This window comes from Xyrauchen texanus, chromosome 40 (genome assembly GCF_025860055.1).
Source record: "Xyrauchen texanus isolate HMW12.3.18 chromosome 40, RBS_HiC_50CHRs, whole genome shotgun sequence".
NCBI classification, from domain to species: domain Eukaryota; kingdom Metazoa; phylum Chordata; class Actinopteri; order Cypriniformes; family Catostomidae; genus Xyrauchen; species Xyrauchen texanus.
Genome location: NC_068315.1, coordinates 11,375,337 through 11,392,601, shown reverse-complemented (window position 1 = coordinate 11,392,601; position 17,265 = coordinate 11,375,337). Strand labels below are relative to the sequence as shown.

General features: G+C 37.4%; 1 protein-coding gene across 24 annotated transcripts in view; it reads right to left on the bottom strand.

The window, feature by feature from the left end:
- LOC127633274 (transcription factor 7-like 2) overlaps positions 1-6,050 on the bottom strand; it is a 100,882-nt gene extending 94,832 nt beyond the window's left edge. For all 24 annotated transcript variants that reach the window (XR_007969194.1, XR_007969195.1, XM_052112262.1 and 21 more), the window contains exons 1-3: positions 5,561-6,050; positions 5,332-5,398; positions 5,049-5,173 (exon numbers count right to left, since the gene is read on the bottom strand). Coding sequence is in view for 22 of the 24 variants with exons in the window: in XM_052112262.1 (XP_051968222.1) it covers positions 5,049-5,173; positions 5,332-5,398; positions 5,561-5,749 (381 nt within the window). In the remaining 2 variants the exon portion in view is untranslated. The remainder of the gene's footprint in view (positions 1-5,048; positions 5,174-5,331; positions 5,399-5,560) is intronic.
- Positions 6,051-17,265: the final 11,215 nt, after the last annotated feature.

Sequence of the window (17,265 nt, the reverse complement as noted above, 5' to 3'; positions counted from 1 at the left end):
CAAACAGTTTATTTGCATCAAGCCATTTACTTGCTTTGTTTGTCAATTATGATTGCAAATGACCTCCTCTGTCAAATCTTCTAAATATGAATGCAACTGCCAGAACAAGTACTTTCATAGATTTCCAGTTGTAAACTATATAGAATTCTTGCACTTCTTGTACTCAATCAATATTAAAGATATCACTCCATAAATAACTACCATCACACACCCCTTCAGTAAAATCTTCCTGTCATATAAGAATTCACATATAACTATCCTATAGCTGCACAGGTCTGCATACTGTGCATGTGCACCCAATGAGAAAGACTAATTTAATTTCCATGTTTCAAGACCCCCTCGCCATATAGGCCAGCAGCAGAACTATCTTTAACAGATGACAAAAGTTGCATTCCAGATGTACAGTGTAATCTCTGTGTTGATCTTTGTGTATGGAAATAAATGGTGAAGACGAGAGAGAGGTGAGGGGTGGGGTCAATAATACACAGCTGCTAATCCAATGCCGCTCCAAGAGAAGTAGAATTTACAACAGCTTCTATCTGAGTTCCCATTTATCAGTTAGAGGCCAGAATTGTGTTTGCAGCTTTAAAAAACAAACACACTGGAAATATATCAAGAAAAATACTCTGGCATCCTATAAAATTGGAAGCAATTTTTTTTTGTTGTGATATAATTATGAAATTCTTAGTCAAATTCAACATAAAACCTTCATTAAGTATTGAACTAGTGCAGAACATTGTAATGTTAGCTAAAACACAAGTGTGGACATTGTAGGGAAAGAAAGAAAATAAAAACAATCAGGGGGAAAAAAACCCCAGGTTATTCTTGTACACGTTCATACGGAGCTAATTGCTAAAATCATCAATGTAAGACACCTGAGCCCAACAAGCACAAAAAAACCCATCTCAGTAAATATATACAGCACAAATCCTTTCCATTCATTTACAATGCAACACTTTACTGTACTAGTTCTATCACTCCCCCCACCACCACCCCACATCTGCGATTCATTGACTTTTACCATTTACAATTTACCGCATGTCGAGATGGGAGAATTCAGGACTCTATCTGAATCACGACACAAATATGCAAGTGATTTATTGTTTTAAAAACCATGGGCTGATTTAGTGCAACTCCACTCTTCCCGAGCATTACTCCTATTGGCAGACCATGAACAATTACAGTTTGGACTAATTAAACCCCAAGAATGTGCTGCGCGCCACTAATGTCTCACAGGCCCCGATTTCAGTTTAATGGTGCCAAACTTTGCTCTCAAACTTAACTCTCACAAATCCAAAACAGATTGCACTTTTTTATGGACGTTTATCAAGCCCCAGCAAAACAGAGAACGATGCAGATTTTTTTTCTAAGAGGATAGCCAGGGAGGAGGAGAGGAAAAAAAGAGGAGAAGTAAAGAGTGGTAGAGGGAGAGAGAGAGAGAGAGAGAGAGAGAGAGTCTTGCTTCCACCATTCTTTGTAAACAAAAGTGATTTGCAAAACAAAAGGATGGCAACCTTCTAAATAAACTGAAAGTGTATTTTGTGGAGAGCGGCACAAAACGCGAGCGCGCAGCTCGGTGAACCCCCTGCGGATGGCAATTAGGGGCCATTAACATGTAAAGCCAATTTGATAAGGTATGAGTCTATCCCCGTAAATCCATATTAAACTATCTTCTGCACCTCACACGACAGGCTTTTCAACATGGATGCAGAACACACATAATCCATATGATAAAACCATTGTTATGGATGTCTTAGAGAAATAATTGAACAGGGCTAAAATTATTCAGCTATGGTTTATTAAAAAATGTACATCCAAGGCTACATGAGGAACAAATGCCATACATTTGCCATACATTTTCAAATTAATTTAAAACAATTTATTCTCTTTAATAAATTATAAATCAGATTGAATATTTAAATATGCACACATATGGTGTGGTACAAACACTATAAATAGTAAGTTATGCATTTTATCTCTTTTCTTAATTCCAAATAGCGGAGAGTACATTGGGTGTTGCATAGTTTTTTTTAACTACGCATAATTATACATTGAAATCTGAAACCCCTGCCTAAAGTCTGCAGGCCTAAGGAATTATGGGGTCAGGGGTGGCCTCAAATTTCTTAACATTCATAAGTCAGAGAGGCAGTAAATAAACCCAGCGCATTTACAGGCATAAAGCCCCCTGCCAGAACACAGACGCACAGACATCTGCTCTACCTTGCCGTCTCCCTCTCCACAGACCTGTTGAGGTGTGATTTTAGCCTACAGCCACCCAGTTAACCCAGCACCTTTCTAACCATAACACACACTGAAACTGTGTCCACCGCACAAACCGTGCACACAATAAAAGGGAGAAGAGTGGCTATTATTTGTAGGTTGACAGAAAAGGGGGAAGAAAGAAAAAAGGGGGCAACGGCATTGTCGGTACAGCTTCAAGTCAAATTGCTAAATGATACTAAATCATCATAAGGCTTTTCAGACTGAGGCAGTTGGAAAAACAAACTCCCCATTATTATAGCTCTCAGAGGTCAGACAAATTTAAACTGTTCTCTCCCCTCACACACACATGCACAACACACACACTCGCATTAGTGCAGTGGGAAACGCATTTCATCGTTATTTCAAGGGTGAGCCGTGGGGAAAATTAGCTGACACAAGACATATGAAAATAAAATAATAATAATTTCAAAAAGTAGTCACATTTCTGATATCAGCCTGCACACTCTCCTGGCTCACATCATTCTGCAGTAGCAAATCTATCCTGAAACGAAAACAACTGGTGCAATAAATACATCCAAATGTGTGAAACTAAATAAAACTGAAATGCATCATCCATGTGACGAAGAAAAATACAAATACATTGAATACATCATCTGCTTGTTTGCTGAAATTTAGAGAAAAAAAAAAGAAAAGAGGAACGGATCCAAAAGGTGTGATCAGATCTCAGTGCCGGAGAGGAAAAATTTCAAAAATAAAGTCTTATAACCACATCATCGGCAGCTAACCGCAACAACCCACGTGCATTCGTTAAACGTAGAGACACCTAATCGATGGTCAAGTGAATTATTTATCCTCTACTTAAGTAATGCGTTTATGAATACAACGGCTTTCAACTTCAAAGCGGTGTGGGTCGGACGCCCAGGCAGCACATAGGTAGTAAACCTCATGGTAAAAGAAGAGAAGGGGTGAGGGGCTACAGCACGATCTCAAAGACTGAGATCTGTAGGCCTGGTTACAGTAAGAGATCAAACATTACACCATACAGCAATAAAGCAATTCACAATTTCTATCAATATAATATTTAGGTTAGAGGGCAAGAACAGACCAGCCTCCACACAGACATTGGGAAATAGAAGAGGATGAATCAAACAAGGATCCTAATTCCATGGGATATCGTTAAATATATTTTCAGTAGCCAAATAAGGGGATAAATAAGCCAGCGGTTTAGTAAAGACTTCATCTCAGCAGGTAGAGGAAATATCAGACTGTGAGCTTTTGGTAACTGAATCCCTCAGATTCTTTACAACAGTTCAGAGCTTCGCTACCATACAGAAGACACACAACATGTCAAATATGTCCTTTATATTCCTTCTCATATTTACATCTTTAAAGTGGCCATACTGATGCTTTCATTATTTGTGTGTGTTTGTTTAAATGTGCATTGTTCCACGTCCATGTTCATGGACATACATTAGAAAAATGTTTCAACATTAGGTCAGAACAGCCATGCCACGATAAACACAAACACACTGTGATGATGATTGAGATGATGATGAGATTTCCTCACTGGTACTTAAAACAGCATTATGTTTTTAAAATAGCTGAAGTGAAATCTAAAATTCAGGGCACCACATTTCAAATGTAGCTATTTATATCATTTCAGGTTATGCCACATGTCATTGTGATAAAGTACACCTTCTTGTTTCAGATTAAACCTGGAGCCATTTATGAAAATCAGAAATGATAGCAGGGTTTTACTGCATACTTTGCTTATCATGTTACAGTGTATGAGTAGATCCGAAAGCAATTAAATATTAAATATATATATATATATATATAAAATATAGAAATAAAAGTGACAACTGAGTGTAAAATGTTTAACTATTAGAGAATTACTAATTTCTTCTGGTACTGGGAAAAGAGCTGGAAAAAAAAATGTCCAAATATGCACAAGCATGCAAAGCTGATCTTTACAACACAAACTTTATTTACATTGGTATATTATGCATATGCAAATAGTACACGCTATTCAACATATTGAACTCTCTTAACAAGACATCCATCATGCCTTGACAAATAATGTCAACACAAACATAAAAATTTTAAGTGCATTTAAAGCTAATTTTAATTCAATTTAAAATATTTAAAACACATCTGACACTACTACTGTCTAATATTTTACTACACTCACGTAAAAGATTGTATGAGCAATATTGTGCTTTCATTCTGACCTTCACTAATTACCATAAACATTTCCCATGATGCTCGTTTGCATTAACGTTTGTGTGTATTGCTTTCTTTACATAACACGAGTGCAAAAACATTAAGTTAAACTCAGATAAATTTGTCAGTGTGGCAGCTTTTGTCAGGAGACATTATAACAACGATAATAATAGTAATAATAATAATAACTTGTCAGAATACATTTAAACATTATTTTACATTTTAGGTAGAGATTTCGGGTATAATAAAATAATAATAAAAACCGTTCTAGTCTAAAGCAATTGAGGTAGTAGCCCAGAAAATTAAAAGACATCGTATTGTAAAATACATACATTTTGAAAAAAACTATAATAACACATGAGTAAAACGTTCATAAAGGTGTGTGTCTTTGTGGACGTCATAAAAGCACAACTATGCGTTCCACTGTACATGCCGCTCACGCGGGTCTGTTCACGCGAGTGGCATGCCACTGTACAGTACAGACACAGAGTGAACTGTGGCAGATGTTCACAAGCCGAATCACTTGATACCAAAACAGTCCTTTAACATGGAAGTTGTACTACGTGCATATGGCTGCAAAAACACGTAATAAAAACACTTACTGTGCGTGCGGTCGGAGAGAGTGATCCGTTCGGGAGGTACGGGCTCGTGAGGTCGGGAATCATTATAAATGGATAGCCCGGGTACGGTGGGCTCTTGAACAGCCCTCCATCTTGCCTTTTCGCAGCTAACATGGCGGGGGGGAAAAAAGAGGAAAACTTTCATAAGTTACATTCCCAAAAACTTTGTATGCATGCTTAGAACAAGGGCAACTGAGGCACCGTGTTGTTGTCCTATGCAAAAAAGTGTTAAGGACAAGATCGTTTAAAGAAAACAAGCACTCACCCTCCTCTAAACTTTCTCTTGTTTTGTCTCTGAAACTTTCAGATCTAGGCGGAGGCCGTCTTTCCGCCTTGAAATGCAACGAAACACAGGGATTGCACTGAGTAATAATCACAGTGGAGAAATCGTGAACTCTTTAGCAGCGTGTTTGTAAAGCACATGTCGCGCGATTAAAAAGCAAAAGTGCACGTAAACTATTGGACAAGTCGAATCGCAGTTATTTGTCACTTACCTCCGAATCCGAAGAGCTGTTTTGATTCGTTTCCGACTCGTTAACGAGAGAAGACTTGACATCTGCTAAATCCCTTTCTGCAGAGGAGTTCTCCGAAATTTTTTCCTCCTGCTCGCCTTCGTCTTTGAAGGAAATCATTTCATCGTTCGCGCCCAGATCGTCTCCTCCACCGCCGTTGAGCTGCGGCATGTTTCCTGAGGAGCGCTAATTTTGCGGGGGGCCAAAAACACCAAAAGTTTTTTAAACCCTTGATCTTGGTGTGATCCCCGAATCCGGAGTTTAAGTTTAGGGACTCGCACTGGCGTTTGGCTGGGTAAGTGCTCAAAACTAAAAAAGAAGAGGGCAATCTTGGCAGAAACAGAAGCCGGAGACGGAGCTGAGGCGCTCGGATTGAGGGAGTTGAAGTTGGTCGGAGTGGTTTTCAGTTCAAAGGCGGCGCTGATTGACAGATAGAGAGGGATGGAAATAGAGAGAGTCTGGATTCGGGATTATTGACAGGGAGAAACACACAAGAAAAAAACTAATGAGATTCAAACAAGGAGGGACTTGAAGTGACGTTTTCATAAATAGAGAGGGGCAGGAAAAAGTATCGGAGGGGGGAACAAGGGCTTGAACGAGAGAGAGAGAGAGAGAGAGAGAGAGAGAGAGAGAGGAAAGGAAAATAGCTTTTGGTGAAGAGCAGGACAGTTTAAGCGAGTCGCCCCTGTTTGCTTTTGTACAGAAATGAATGGCAAAATAGGCGGAAGAGACACTTTCAAATTCTGCGATATTCTACGTGTATCTGAGCGGTGAAACACAGCAAGAATCACATTTTTCGCTTCCTTATTTTCTACAGTTTCAAAGGTGGGCTGGAGTAACCTCTCTAACTCACTCAAAACATGCTGACCTAATGAACTAAAATTGGGGGGAAAAAAGACATATATATATATATATTTTTATATATATATAAACATCTACTAAATCAGACCTCTTTATGATAGCATGACTTCAAACATTTTTTTTTTGTGTTAAAAGGGAAATTAAATATAAAAGAAAACAATCAAATAAATAGATTTTTAAAAAATCTATTTATTATTTTACTGCATTTTCACAGAAAAGGCTCTTTTTACAAAAGGAGAACGAAAAAAGCAAAACAGGCTGGTATTGCACAACATATGATCTATAATTATAAACATGACCTGTCCATACAGAACAATACATTTACATGTATACATATAATTAAAAAATAACTTAAAGCCTAGTATTAGCCTATAAACGTTTTGGTTTTGAGACAGGCGGGCTGGACTGAGCCCAGACGGTCTAATTGAGGCCAGATAACCTGTATTCATTATGAATAAAGACACGGGTGGGGGTAGAAAGCCTTTCTCACAAGGTGTCTTTCTAACAAATACATGCATGAATAAATCAAATAAAAAAATATTGCATGTACAAGCATAATTATATAAAGTAAAATTTGATGGAATTAAAATGAACTATAGGCAACTGGCTTCTTATTTTTAGGCTAATGTTAGCCTGCTGACAGAGAGTTGTTATTATTATTTCATTTAACATTAATTGATAATTTATATAGGCAATGCGTGTTTTAAATTACCATATTACATCCATTTTAACAGTCAAGGTCCCTTGGGTATCAGGAGGCTAATTAAAGTGAACAGAAAGCTTCATTCATATTGTTCTACCTGAACAACAATACCATTTGTACCACAATCTATATTATACACTGAAGAAAATAGTGCTGGTATTATGCACATAAACATATACAATGCAAATAGGCCTATAATGTTGTACTTGAATATATTTTGTTGTCGCAACTACAGGCAGTATTTAATTTCAATATATGCAATCATATAGATTAAATATAGAGACACCAAAACTAAGCACTGCCAACAGAATATATTTGAACAGAATTTACAAATAATGTTATAGCCTATAGGCTATATTCCTGCTTTGATTATCCTCCCCCAAAATAATTAGCAGGAAATGCAGCATGAAATATCTTCACATTCTTTTAAGGTATTTATAAATATAAGAGTTATTGGATAGATAAGCATCCTTGGCTGTTATAGCGTGAGTCAATACAATCGAACAATAATGACTCAGTACTGAAAACGTGTTGTCAGCAGCTGAAAGATGCCCCATTGCTTTTTGACTTCAGAAGTCTGCAGCCTGCAGATACTAGACCAAAGCGGCGGAGCTCCTAGCTAGCATCTCCCTGGATTGCTGCAGCAGGTTACTGAGAGTTCACTTAGATTGGGTGCGTTTTATCAGCCTTGCTAAGCCAAGCCTTGGTCTATTTAGTCCCCTGCTGGATCTAAACCTATATGACCAATCCATGGGTTAAAGCTCAGTTCAGAATTACCTGTTCTCTCTTGGCCAATATTTTAGTATGCTTAAAGGGACAGTTACAATTTCTGTTCAATTTAAAATGTATACATTTCAATTCTGTGAAATTCAATTACTCACTCTTATGTTGTTCTGAATCATTTGACTGTCTTTCTTAGAACATATGAGGAGATGTTAGGCTGTATGTTCTCAGTCACCATGCACTTTAATTGTATAATTTTTCCATACAATGAAAGTAAATGGTGACTGCCCAACATCATTCTGCCTTCCATCTGTTTTAGTGTTCCTCAGAAAAAGAAAAAAGTTCTCATAAAGGATTTGGAATGGCTTAAGGGTGAATAAATTATGAAATTATTTTCATTTTGGGTAAACTATCCCTTTAAGTAATCAATACATACAAAGTATTCTATTTCAGATTTGTTAATAGCAGTAAAATGAGAGACAGGATTTGATTTATGTACACTTGCCCTTATGTTTTTAGCAATACTGTAATCTTACTTGATAACATTTTTGTGTCTTTTCTATGTGAGTCAAGCCTTTGTGCAAACAGTTAATTACCCACAATGCCTGTGTGTACCCGACCCGTGCTGGGTGAAATGGCTCTGTTCTTAATTAGCATATTATGGGCTCTGTTAATGGTCTTCCTGGTTGTTTTCATTGTAACAATACTGTATGTGTATTTTAAAAGCTGTGTTAATAGTGAATGCAACTTGATTTATGCCAGATCCCCTCTATACTAGTTGAATAAAACAATATAACGTTTTATAGTTTTTACAAGTAGGACTTGGCATTTAACCTTTTTGCATTTAGTCAATTGCAAATTTCCCCATTGTGAGAGAGGTGCTGCTCACCATTATGGCATTTTAGTTCCTGTAGGAGTTCAGATGAATTGTATACTGTGAATAATAAAATGGTTAACCACAATTATGTGTTTCTAATGGATCTTCATGTTTTGTGGGCATAGGACAACAATAGGGAAATAATTTTCTTTACAACATTACGCAGAGTTTCATTTTATAATGTATGTTTTAAGAGGGAATTTTGTAAAAAAGAATCAAACTAATTGAGTTATCCTTTCAGAGCCACTGCATTTGGAAAAGATTACAAAGAACATTCAGTACAGATTTGTATGTTAGCAAATTAGTTTTGTTGGAATGGAAATGTTAATAGATTCCTAAAGCCCCAAACTCTAGTACTATTATTGAAGTCAAATGTTATGGTGCGTCTTCTTCTCTGTTATTTTATAATCCATATGAATCACAGGATTTGACTCAAAGATGTGTCATAAAATTGCTTCTGTGAATCAAATTGGGATGAGTTAAACTGAATGCCACATAAAAGTTTAGCCTTAGGAACCTGTTTAAGGTAAACAACACTGATCCATACAGTATGTAAATAAAACATTGTGGTCACATCCAGGGCACATCTCATCTCTCTGAATATAAACTGTCTCTAAACATCCATGTCTCACTGATTGAGTCTGTGTTTGGGAAAGGAGGAACGCTGCCTATGTTTTCCAAAACAAACAGCAGACTTTTTCATACATAGACGTGATAGCCATTTATTAAGGAGAGATATACAAATATGTAGCCACCTGAACTGGTGCGTCAGTGTGCATGTGTATGTGTGTGTGTGTGTGTGTGTTCAGATCTATTAAAACTGTGTGGTCACATTGAATATTGGAGCCAAGGCACACAGAGTGAAAACTTTCTGACATCACACCAAACCTATATTACACAGAGGGTGAACCCATGACCCCAGAATTATCTCTAGAGCACAGCCTCTGCTTCAAATGCTCTCTCTCTTCCAGACAGCCTATTCCTGCCTACAGTTTTCATATAGTCTGTGCACAATTTAACCTCTTTATAAATTATATACAAACGTTCTTGTCACAAAGACAAAAATCCTAATGTTGTATGATTACATAAAGTCCTCTGGATCTTTATAATGCCTGTGTTGCAGCCCGCCAAGGTCTCGGTTTCCCAGATATTGCGAACTATTTATCAGTGCTGCTCTGTAATAGATTTGCTGAAATTGTAGAGCAGATATCGTTTTGGCTTTAGAGAAGAACAGTTCAGGCACTGGCCCAAAAAGAGACTTAACAGCGTCCAGCAGCCTGAGAAATGTGTCTGTGTTTTCCTTGTAATCTTTTTAAGTTGTTGTGCTTTTAGACAGAAATCCTAAATATAATGGCAAAAGGCATCAACAGACAATACATGTAGAGGTAATGATATAACCATATTCAAGATTGTGGGGAGGGGGTTGGGGGCACATACTGACCACTAATCTATAAAGGAGACCAGGGCTTGTTTTTACGCAGTGAATATTTCTCAGGGTAGGTTTATTTTTGAAAGTCAATATCTGAAATTTTGCATTGCCACATACTTTGAAAAGTTGGCTACAAATAAGCAATAAACCTTTTATAGATACAGTTCACTGAACACAAGTTGAGCTTTCGTGACAACTTGCCCATATAGTGGGGCAATAGTTTTGTCATACTAAATGGGGTAAGTCCAGTCGAACAGAGAGTAACACTTCACTGATCACTTGCATCATGTCATTCTCTAAAAACTGAATATATAGACAATAAATTTACTAAAGCCGTTGCCAACCTACCAGTGTGGGCCGCTGCACCTACGTGCACCCCCAAAGTTAATTTGGGATGGACTTAATCTATAGTTTAATCAATATGCTTAAGTTATATTAAATTGTCCAACAATTATAAACACAATTTATAAAGCTGCTTTGAAACAGTATTGTAAAAGTGCTATACAAGTTGCTTGTGAGAACGGGTTCGCCCATATATAGTTGACCCTTGCCTTAATGTATGCCAGTGTGGTTTAATTATGTTCACTTGTTGACCCAAAAGTTTATCATAGTGAAAATTCACAAACATATTCTAATGCTAAGAGGTTTTATAAGCAGATGTTTAAAACCAACATGCAAAAGGAGTGCTAGAGAAAACACACATTTGCACAATTGAACTTTTGACTCCAAATCTTTTTGTTGAGACTTAGCCCTTGTGACATCTTCCCCATGTGACAATTAGCCCCAGTCTCCCCTATTTTAAGGGATGAGTGCCCTTCAGTTTTTATGATAGTTACAGCTTTCCGTATGGGTGTCTGTGTGTTTTTTTATTAACACTTTTTTCTGCTGTTGACCTAATGTGTTCATTATTTGCTGAACGTTTGTTTTAGCTGACACCCTCTCCTTTTTTGAGTTCAAGGATAAGTTCATAAAGCTTCTTCCTGGGCAAGATACAGGAAACAGCAGGCACTTTCCCAGGCAGAAAGAGCAGGAAAAGTTTTCAACGCATTAGGGGCAATGGCTGACAGTTATCATAAATCACAGTGCTGGGTCTGAACTGAAGAGTATGGATGTGTGAATGTGAGTAGGAGGGGAAATACATTTGCATCCATACATTTGCAAACATGCATCCATACTATTAAATAATAACAGAATCAATGTTGAATCAGCTCTAAATATTTTTAAATAATCAGTATTAAATACTGATTGTAAAAGTTCAAGCTCTGGAGACACAAGTTCACAGCTATGTTTCAAAGTATCCAATTACTCCTGAAATTCCTTAGGAGAAATTAAAATACAAACAAATGAGACAATACAGAAAGAGTGTAGAGCTATATTATTGATGTCGGTAGTATAACTCAGTTTGTAATTTGAGGATTTGAATGGTCTTGGACCTTGGAAGAATTTGAGAAATAGTTTGAGGTCATATTGAAATTTCTGACTTTTAATTGGCGACTACTTGCCATTTGCGAGCACAATTTGTGATAATGTTGAGATCTCTTCTAAGATTTGTTTCTGAGGAGAAAGAAATGTTCTACATGTAATCACATTGCTGTCTAAAAGAAACAATTAAGATTTTAAAGAGATCTTAGTCGTGATTTTTGTGGTTAAAAAAAGAAGTCCTTAGAAACTAATTTTTAAATGAGGTTGTCTACTGACTCCCAGATGAGATTCCACCTGGTAGGGTCTTCATACCAGGACCTAATTAAGAAATTAATGCAAGAAAATCTGGCTAACATTGGCCTCCACTGTAACTATGACACCTCCAAGCAAAGAACTGTTAAAGAGAGCTTTTTCTCTTTATTTTGAAAACTGTTGCTCAGGGTATTTTTTTATTTTTTTTGTTGGTTGGTTGGTTGTTTTTTGTTTGTTTGTATGTTTGTTTGCATTTCAATACTATCAGTGAGGAGGAGGAGGTTTTTATCTTTTTATATTATATTTTTGAAGTGATGTATGTGAGCATCTGAATCTGTGTCAATGTCTGAAGAACTTCTCTTTTAACTAAGAGCTTTGTTATTTCTATATGGTATTTCCTTACATCTGTAATGAGTGCTTTCAAGTGCGTGTAAGTGAATGTGTGAATTTAACATGTAAAAGATTTGCATAAAGCCAGGAGCATCATGAATGTAATTCACTCGCTATGTAGTGTCATCCTGGGTATTTTAATGACTATGCACATACAGCAACCTTGAGCTCAAGCTTTACGTAAATCCACTCATTATGACCTGAAAAAGGGAGGGTAAAAGGCTGTCTTTTTAAAGTGTACCAAAGAGAAGAATTTATATGTACAAAACCACTCCAGAATAAAGCACAGGAGAAGCAGTGAGGTCCGCGATCACTTTAATGCAACATTAGTAGCAGGAGCTTTTGTTCATATGAATGGTCAGAGCGAAAATGAATTTTTCACCCGAGTCGCCTATGCCATCCTCTCCCTGGGAAATGAGTCCCACATCCTATTTTTGTTCATTAACCATCTCCAAAATGCATCATAAGCACAGAGATCACATCACAGTATATTTTATCTATATTAATAAGGATAGGAAAACTCTACTGGTTATTAAGAGACTCCCCAAGCTTTGATTTAGACCATTACTAACGCCTCTGCATCTTTAGATTAAAAAACCGACCTCTTTTATTTAATAACATTAAATCCTGGCATGTCTCTTCTAAAAGCTTTAATAAGACAAAGATAAGATTTGCATCCCCATACAAGTGTCTTTTTCAATTGATTATGAAGCCGCCATTGATGTGTGAGAAATTGATGTTTTCCTCTGTTCTTAAGGGGCTCTAATAGAAAGGGCGGGATTTGAGGAGGAGACTTTTCCACTTTGATCTTCAATCAGTAAAAATTCTCACTTCTTCTTTGTCAGACTATATTTGGTAAATAACGGTGACAATCCATGCTCTTTAATAAGATGAAATGATGGGAAAGGGAAGGGAGGAGAAATAGTGAGGGAGAGAGAGAGAGAGAGAGCATACAAGACAGAGGGGGGACAGAGAAAGACTGGATCTCTCATACGTGATTTTGTCATTTTGGAAGGTGTTGGTGAGATAACCCAGGTCACAGCTCTGTAGGAGATGATTTGTCCAGCTGAATATACTAACAAACAGATGCAAAACTTATGTGCTCTCATACCGCAGAGGTTCAGGGTTTCAAAATAGAACAAACTCTGGACCAGAGTAGCCAAAGTCTACGAGTGTTAACTCGAAAACAAATCTGGTTTAGGGTTTGCTTGTTTGGTGTGACTTAAATGTTGCATTCCTGTACCAAAACGTGTACTGCTATAGCTACTTCACAACAAGCATATACAATGGCCCCCAAAAATTATTTGGCCATGCAAGCGACACAAAATAGTTCACAAAATATCACACCAAGTAACATCTGCAAACAAAGAAGAGTTCACATTTTATTGAAACTAAATTACATTTTTTTTGCAATTAATTTATACCAACTGGTATCAAGCTCATTTTTAGTTAGTGTATGAAGACATTTCTCATGTGCATGTACACACAGGTGACCTAGCAGAGCAATGAATGTGACTGGGGCTGTAATTCAGCCTAACATCTCATTTAGTTTTCTATTAAGGTCAGAATTTATATTTTTGGATGAACTATCCCTTTAAGCATCCAAACACTTTGTGGGGCCCCTGTATCTTGGGACCTAAACCTTTATCTTAATGTTTACCCTCCTTGGAGAGTACATACAGTATGCCACGGTGTGCCTCCAACCCTGGCCACAGCAGTCCACTCAGGTCCCTGCCAACCTGTATCAGAAATGTATGGAGAGTGGGCACAGTATTCAGAAAGCCTGCAAAGCCTGCATTATGGGTAAACCTGAGGGGTATTTGACTCACAAATAGAGATGAGAGAAGACAAAGGCAAAGGAAAGAGGAGGGGAAAAGTCTAATGGAACACTGCCAGATCAAAATGGCCCCATACGCTGATGACAACACAAGTGGGTTTTTGCATCCGAGATCAGAAGACGTAAGATGTAACAGAAAGATAACAATATGACATTATACTTATCACAGAACAACGTCTCCATATGAGGAAAACTCTGGCTTAAAAATACATTCGATTAAACGAGATAAAATCTGTCCACCTGATAAAATAACAGAAGATAGCAAAATACGGAGTCCGCTCAAACCAGACAAAATGATGTATAGTTGTGTTAAGCATGCTATGAATGTAACAGCTCTCAATCATGGTGTTGATACTTGCCACATGAGCTTTCCACAGTTCCCATGAGTACTATGTCATCACAACTCTAAATACTGCAGCCATGAGAACGGTGTGGGATTCACAGATGAACGAAAGTGGCACACATAGAAAGGATCATTGCAAGATGGGGAGACAAAGCAACTGAGCACAGGTGTCATGCACCAAATGTTGTTTTTGTTTTTGCAATCCTGGCTCATTTGGATCCATAGGTAAAATAATAATTTGTGTTAAACTAGTTGTGTATTTATTTCAGTAACAACCCTGATTTGGAACAGGGTTCAAATCCCATCCACAATAATAGATGTTAGGGAGAAAGTTAAAGGAATAGTTCACCTAAATATGAAAAATCTCTCCTCATTTACTCACCCTCATGCCATACCAGATGTGTATGATTTTTAGAAGAATACATAAGCTCCGTAGTCTCATTCAATGTAAGTGGATTGGGATCAGCACTTTAAAACTCGAAAAAGCACAGACAGTCGAATTAAAAGTAATCCATGCGACTCCAGAGGTTAAATCAATGTCTTCTAATGCGATACAATCGCTTTAGGTGAGAAACAGATCAAGTCCTTTTCACCATAAATGTTTACTTTTCCAATGCTCTCCAATGTGCATCCATGAGAGGACCGAGAACACACAGGCTCTCGCATGATGTAAGCATGGTGGCGTGTTCACGTGAGAACTGACACAATATAAAGGAAGTTCAGCGGGATTTATTTACAACAGAACTCACTGGTTTTGCTTTAATTTGAACATGCCAACGCGCTTATGTCACGCGAGAGGTTGTGTGTACTTAGTCCTCTCATGGACGTGCATTGGAGACGGGCTGGAAGTAAACAGATATAGTGGAAATATTGATCTGTTTCTCACCCAAAGCGATCGTATCACCTTAGAAGACATTCATTTAAACACCGGAGTCACATGGATTACTTTTAATACGACTATCTGTGTTTTTCTGAGTTTTAAAGTGCTGATCACCATCCACTTGCATTGAATGGACCTACAAAGCTGAGATATTCTACTAAAACTCTTCCTTTGTGTTCTGCTTAAGAAAGAAAGTCATACATATTATATGATATTATGATGATATTAGGGTGAGCAAATCATGAGATAGTTTTAATTTTTGGGTGAACTATCCCTTTGAGTACTAATAGTCTCAGTCACCATTTACTTTCATTGCAACATTTTTCCAAACAAGGAAAGTGATTAGTGACTGAGACTGAACATTCTGCCTAAGATTTCCTATTTTTTTCCATCTTAGGGGTTTGGAAGGTGAGTCAATTATGTCAGAATTTTCATTTTTGAGCAAACTATCCCTTTGCTTATCAACTGTGAAAAATAGACTTACAACCCAATAAGTCAAATAGAAAGTACAAACAAATTCGAAAATGGATGGACAGGTAGTGGCCATGGTGGAGGAAAAGATGGAGGGAAACATCAAGACAGAAGGACTGTTGGCCAGGTAGACTGAGAGAAAGCAAAGAGAGAGGGGGAGCAGCGGGGAGCAGCAGGGGCTGGGGGCTGGCTCCAGGCATTGAGAGGGCATGCAGGGATTTACTCGCAGATCAACAATAGCACACTCAATAAACCCCCATGAATGGTGGAAACTGATCCATCTCAACACATGTGAGCACGAATTTACAAATGTTTACATTCTTTAAGGAAAATAGGATAAGCTGTCGATCCTACTTGATATTTGCAATGAGTGTGAGATTTAAACAAAATGTGGACAGGCTTTCTATGACCTGATTCCTCTCCATATTATTTTCCCTGTTCACACTTGTTTCCTATTTTAAAGACCCTGGAGGAATATTATTCTGTTTGGCACATGAATCGATATTGAGATGTGCTCAGTCAATAAATAGCTGCTTATCTCTGTATTTTAAACACACTGAAGATAAAGTGGTAGTTATGGTTATGGACTGACTGTCTGAAACAGGAAAAATCAGTTGTCGTTTTGGCCCAAAAGAAATATCATCACCAGGTAAACATAGTTTCTGTCAAAATAATAAGTTATTGTTACTATTTTAAAATCAAAATACTGTAACTAGATTTTCTGAAGATAATGTGAGTGGCGTTAGCTCATGCAAAACTCATGGCCACAATGCTAGGGTGTTATGGATTGTTGCAAGGCTGTTACTATGTGGTTGTGTAGATGGATGCTTACTATCCAAAGTAAAAAAATAAATAAAAAAGATATTCTGATTCCCAGAACTGGCTTATGTTGAGTCCCACCTTCAGTGTAAATCTATGGGGTTTTTTTGTCCATTTTATTGTCTGCAAGTTAAAAATCACTATTTTGATGACTTAGAAAAATAATACAACACCTCTGCTTAACAAGCAGCATTAATTGAGGAATCAAAGTTCACAAAAAAATTATACTTCTCTTATCACTTACTTATGCCATCTCAAACTCATTTGATTTTCTGCCAAACACGAAGATATTTACCCAGATATATGATGCATTTACAAGTACATACAATGCAAGTCAATGGGGTCCAAAACTTCAAAAAGCACTTTAAGGCAGCATAAAGATAATCCATGCGACTCAAGTGCTTTAATCCATGTCTTCTGAAGTGATCCAATCGGTTTTGGGTGAGAAACAGACCAAAATATAACTCCTTATTCACAATAAATCTTCATCAGCAGTGTCCTTAGCGCGTTCATGAGAGAAGCTTGATCACACTTCACTTCACTTCCCACTTTGGACACATGCACATGGATTAAGACACTCAAGTCATATGGACTACTTACATGCTGCCATCATGTCCTTTTTTGACCCTGAAAATGTTGGACCCCCTGAATTGCATTGTATGGACAAAACCACCTCACCC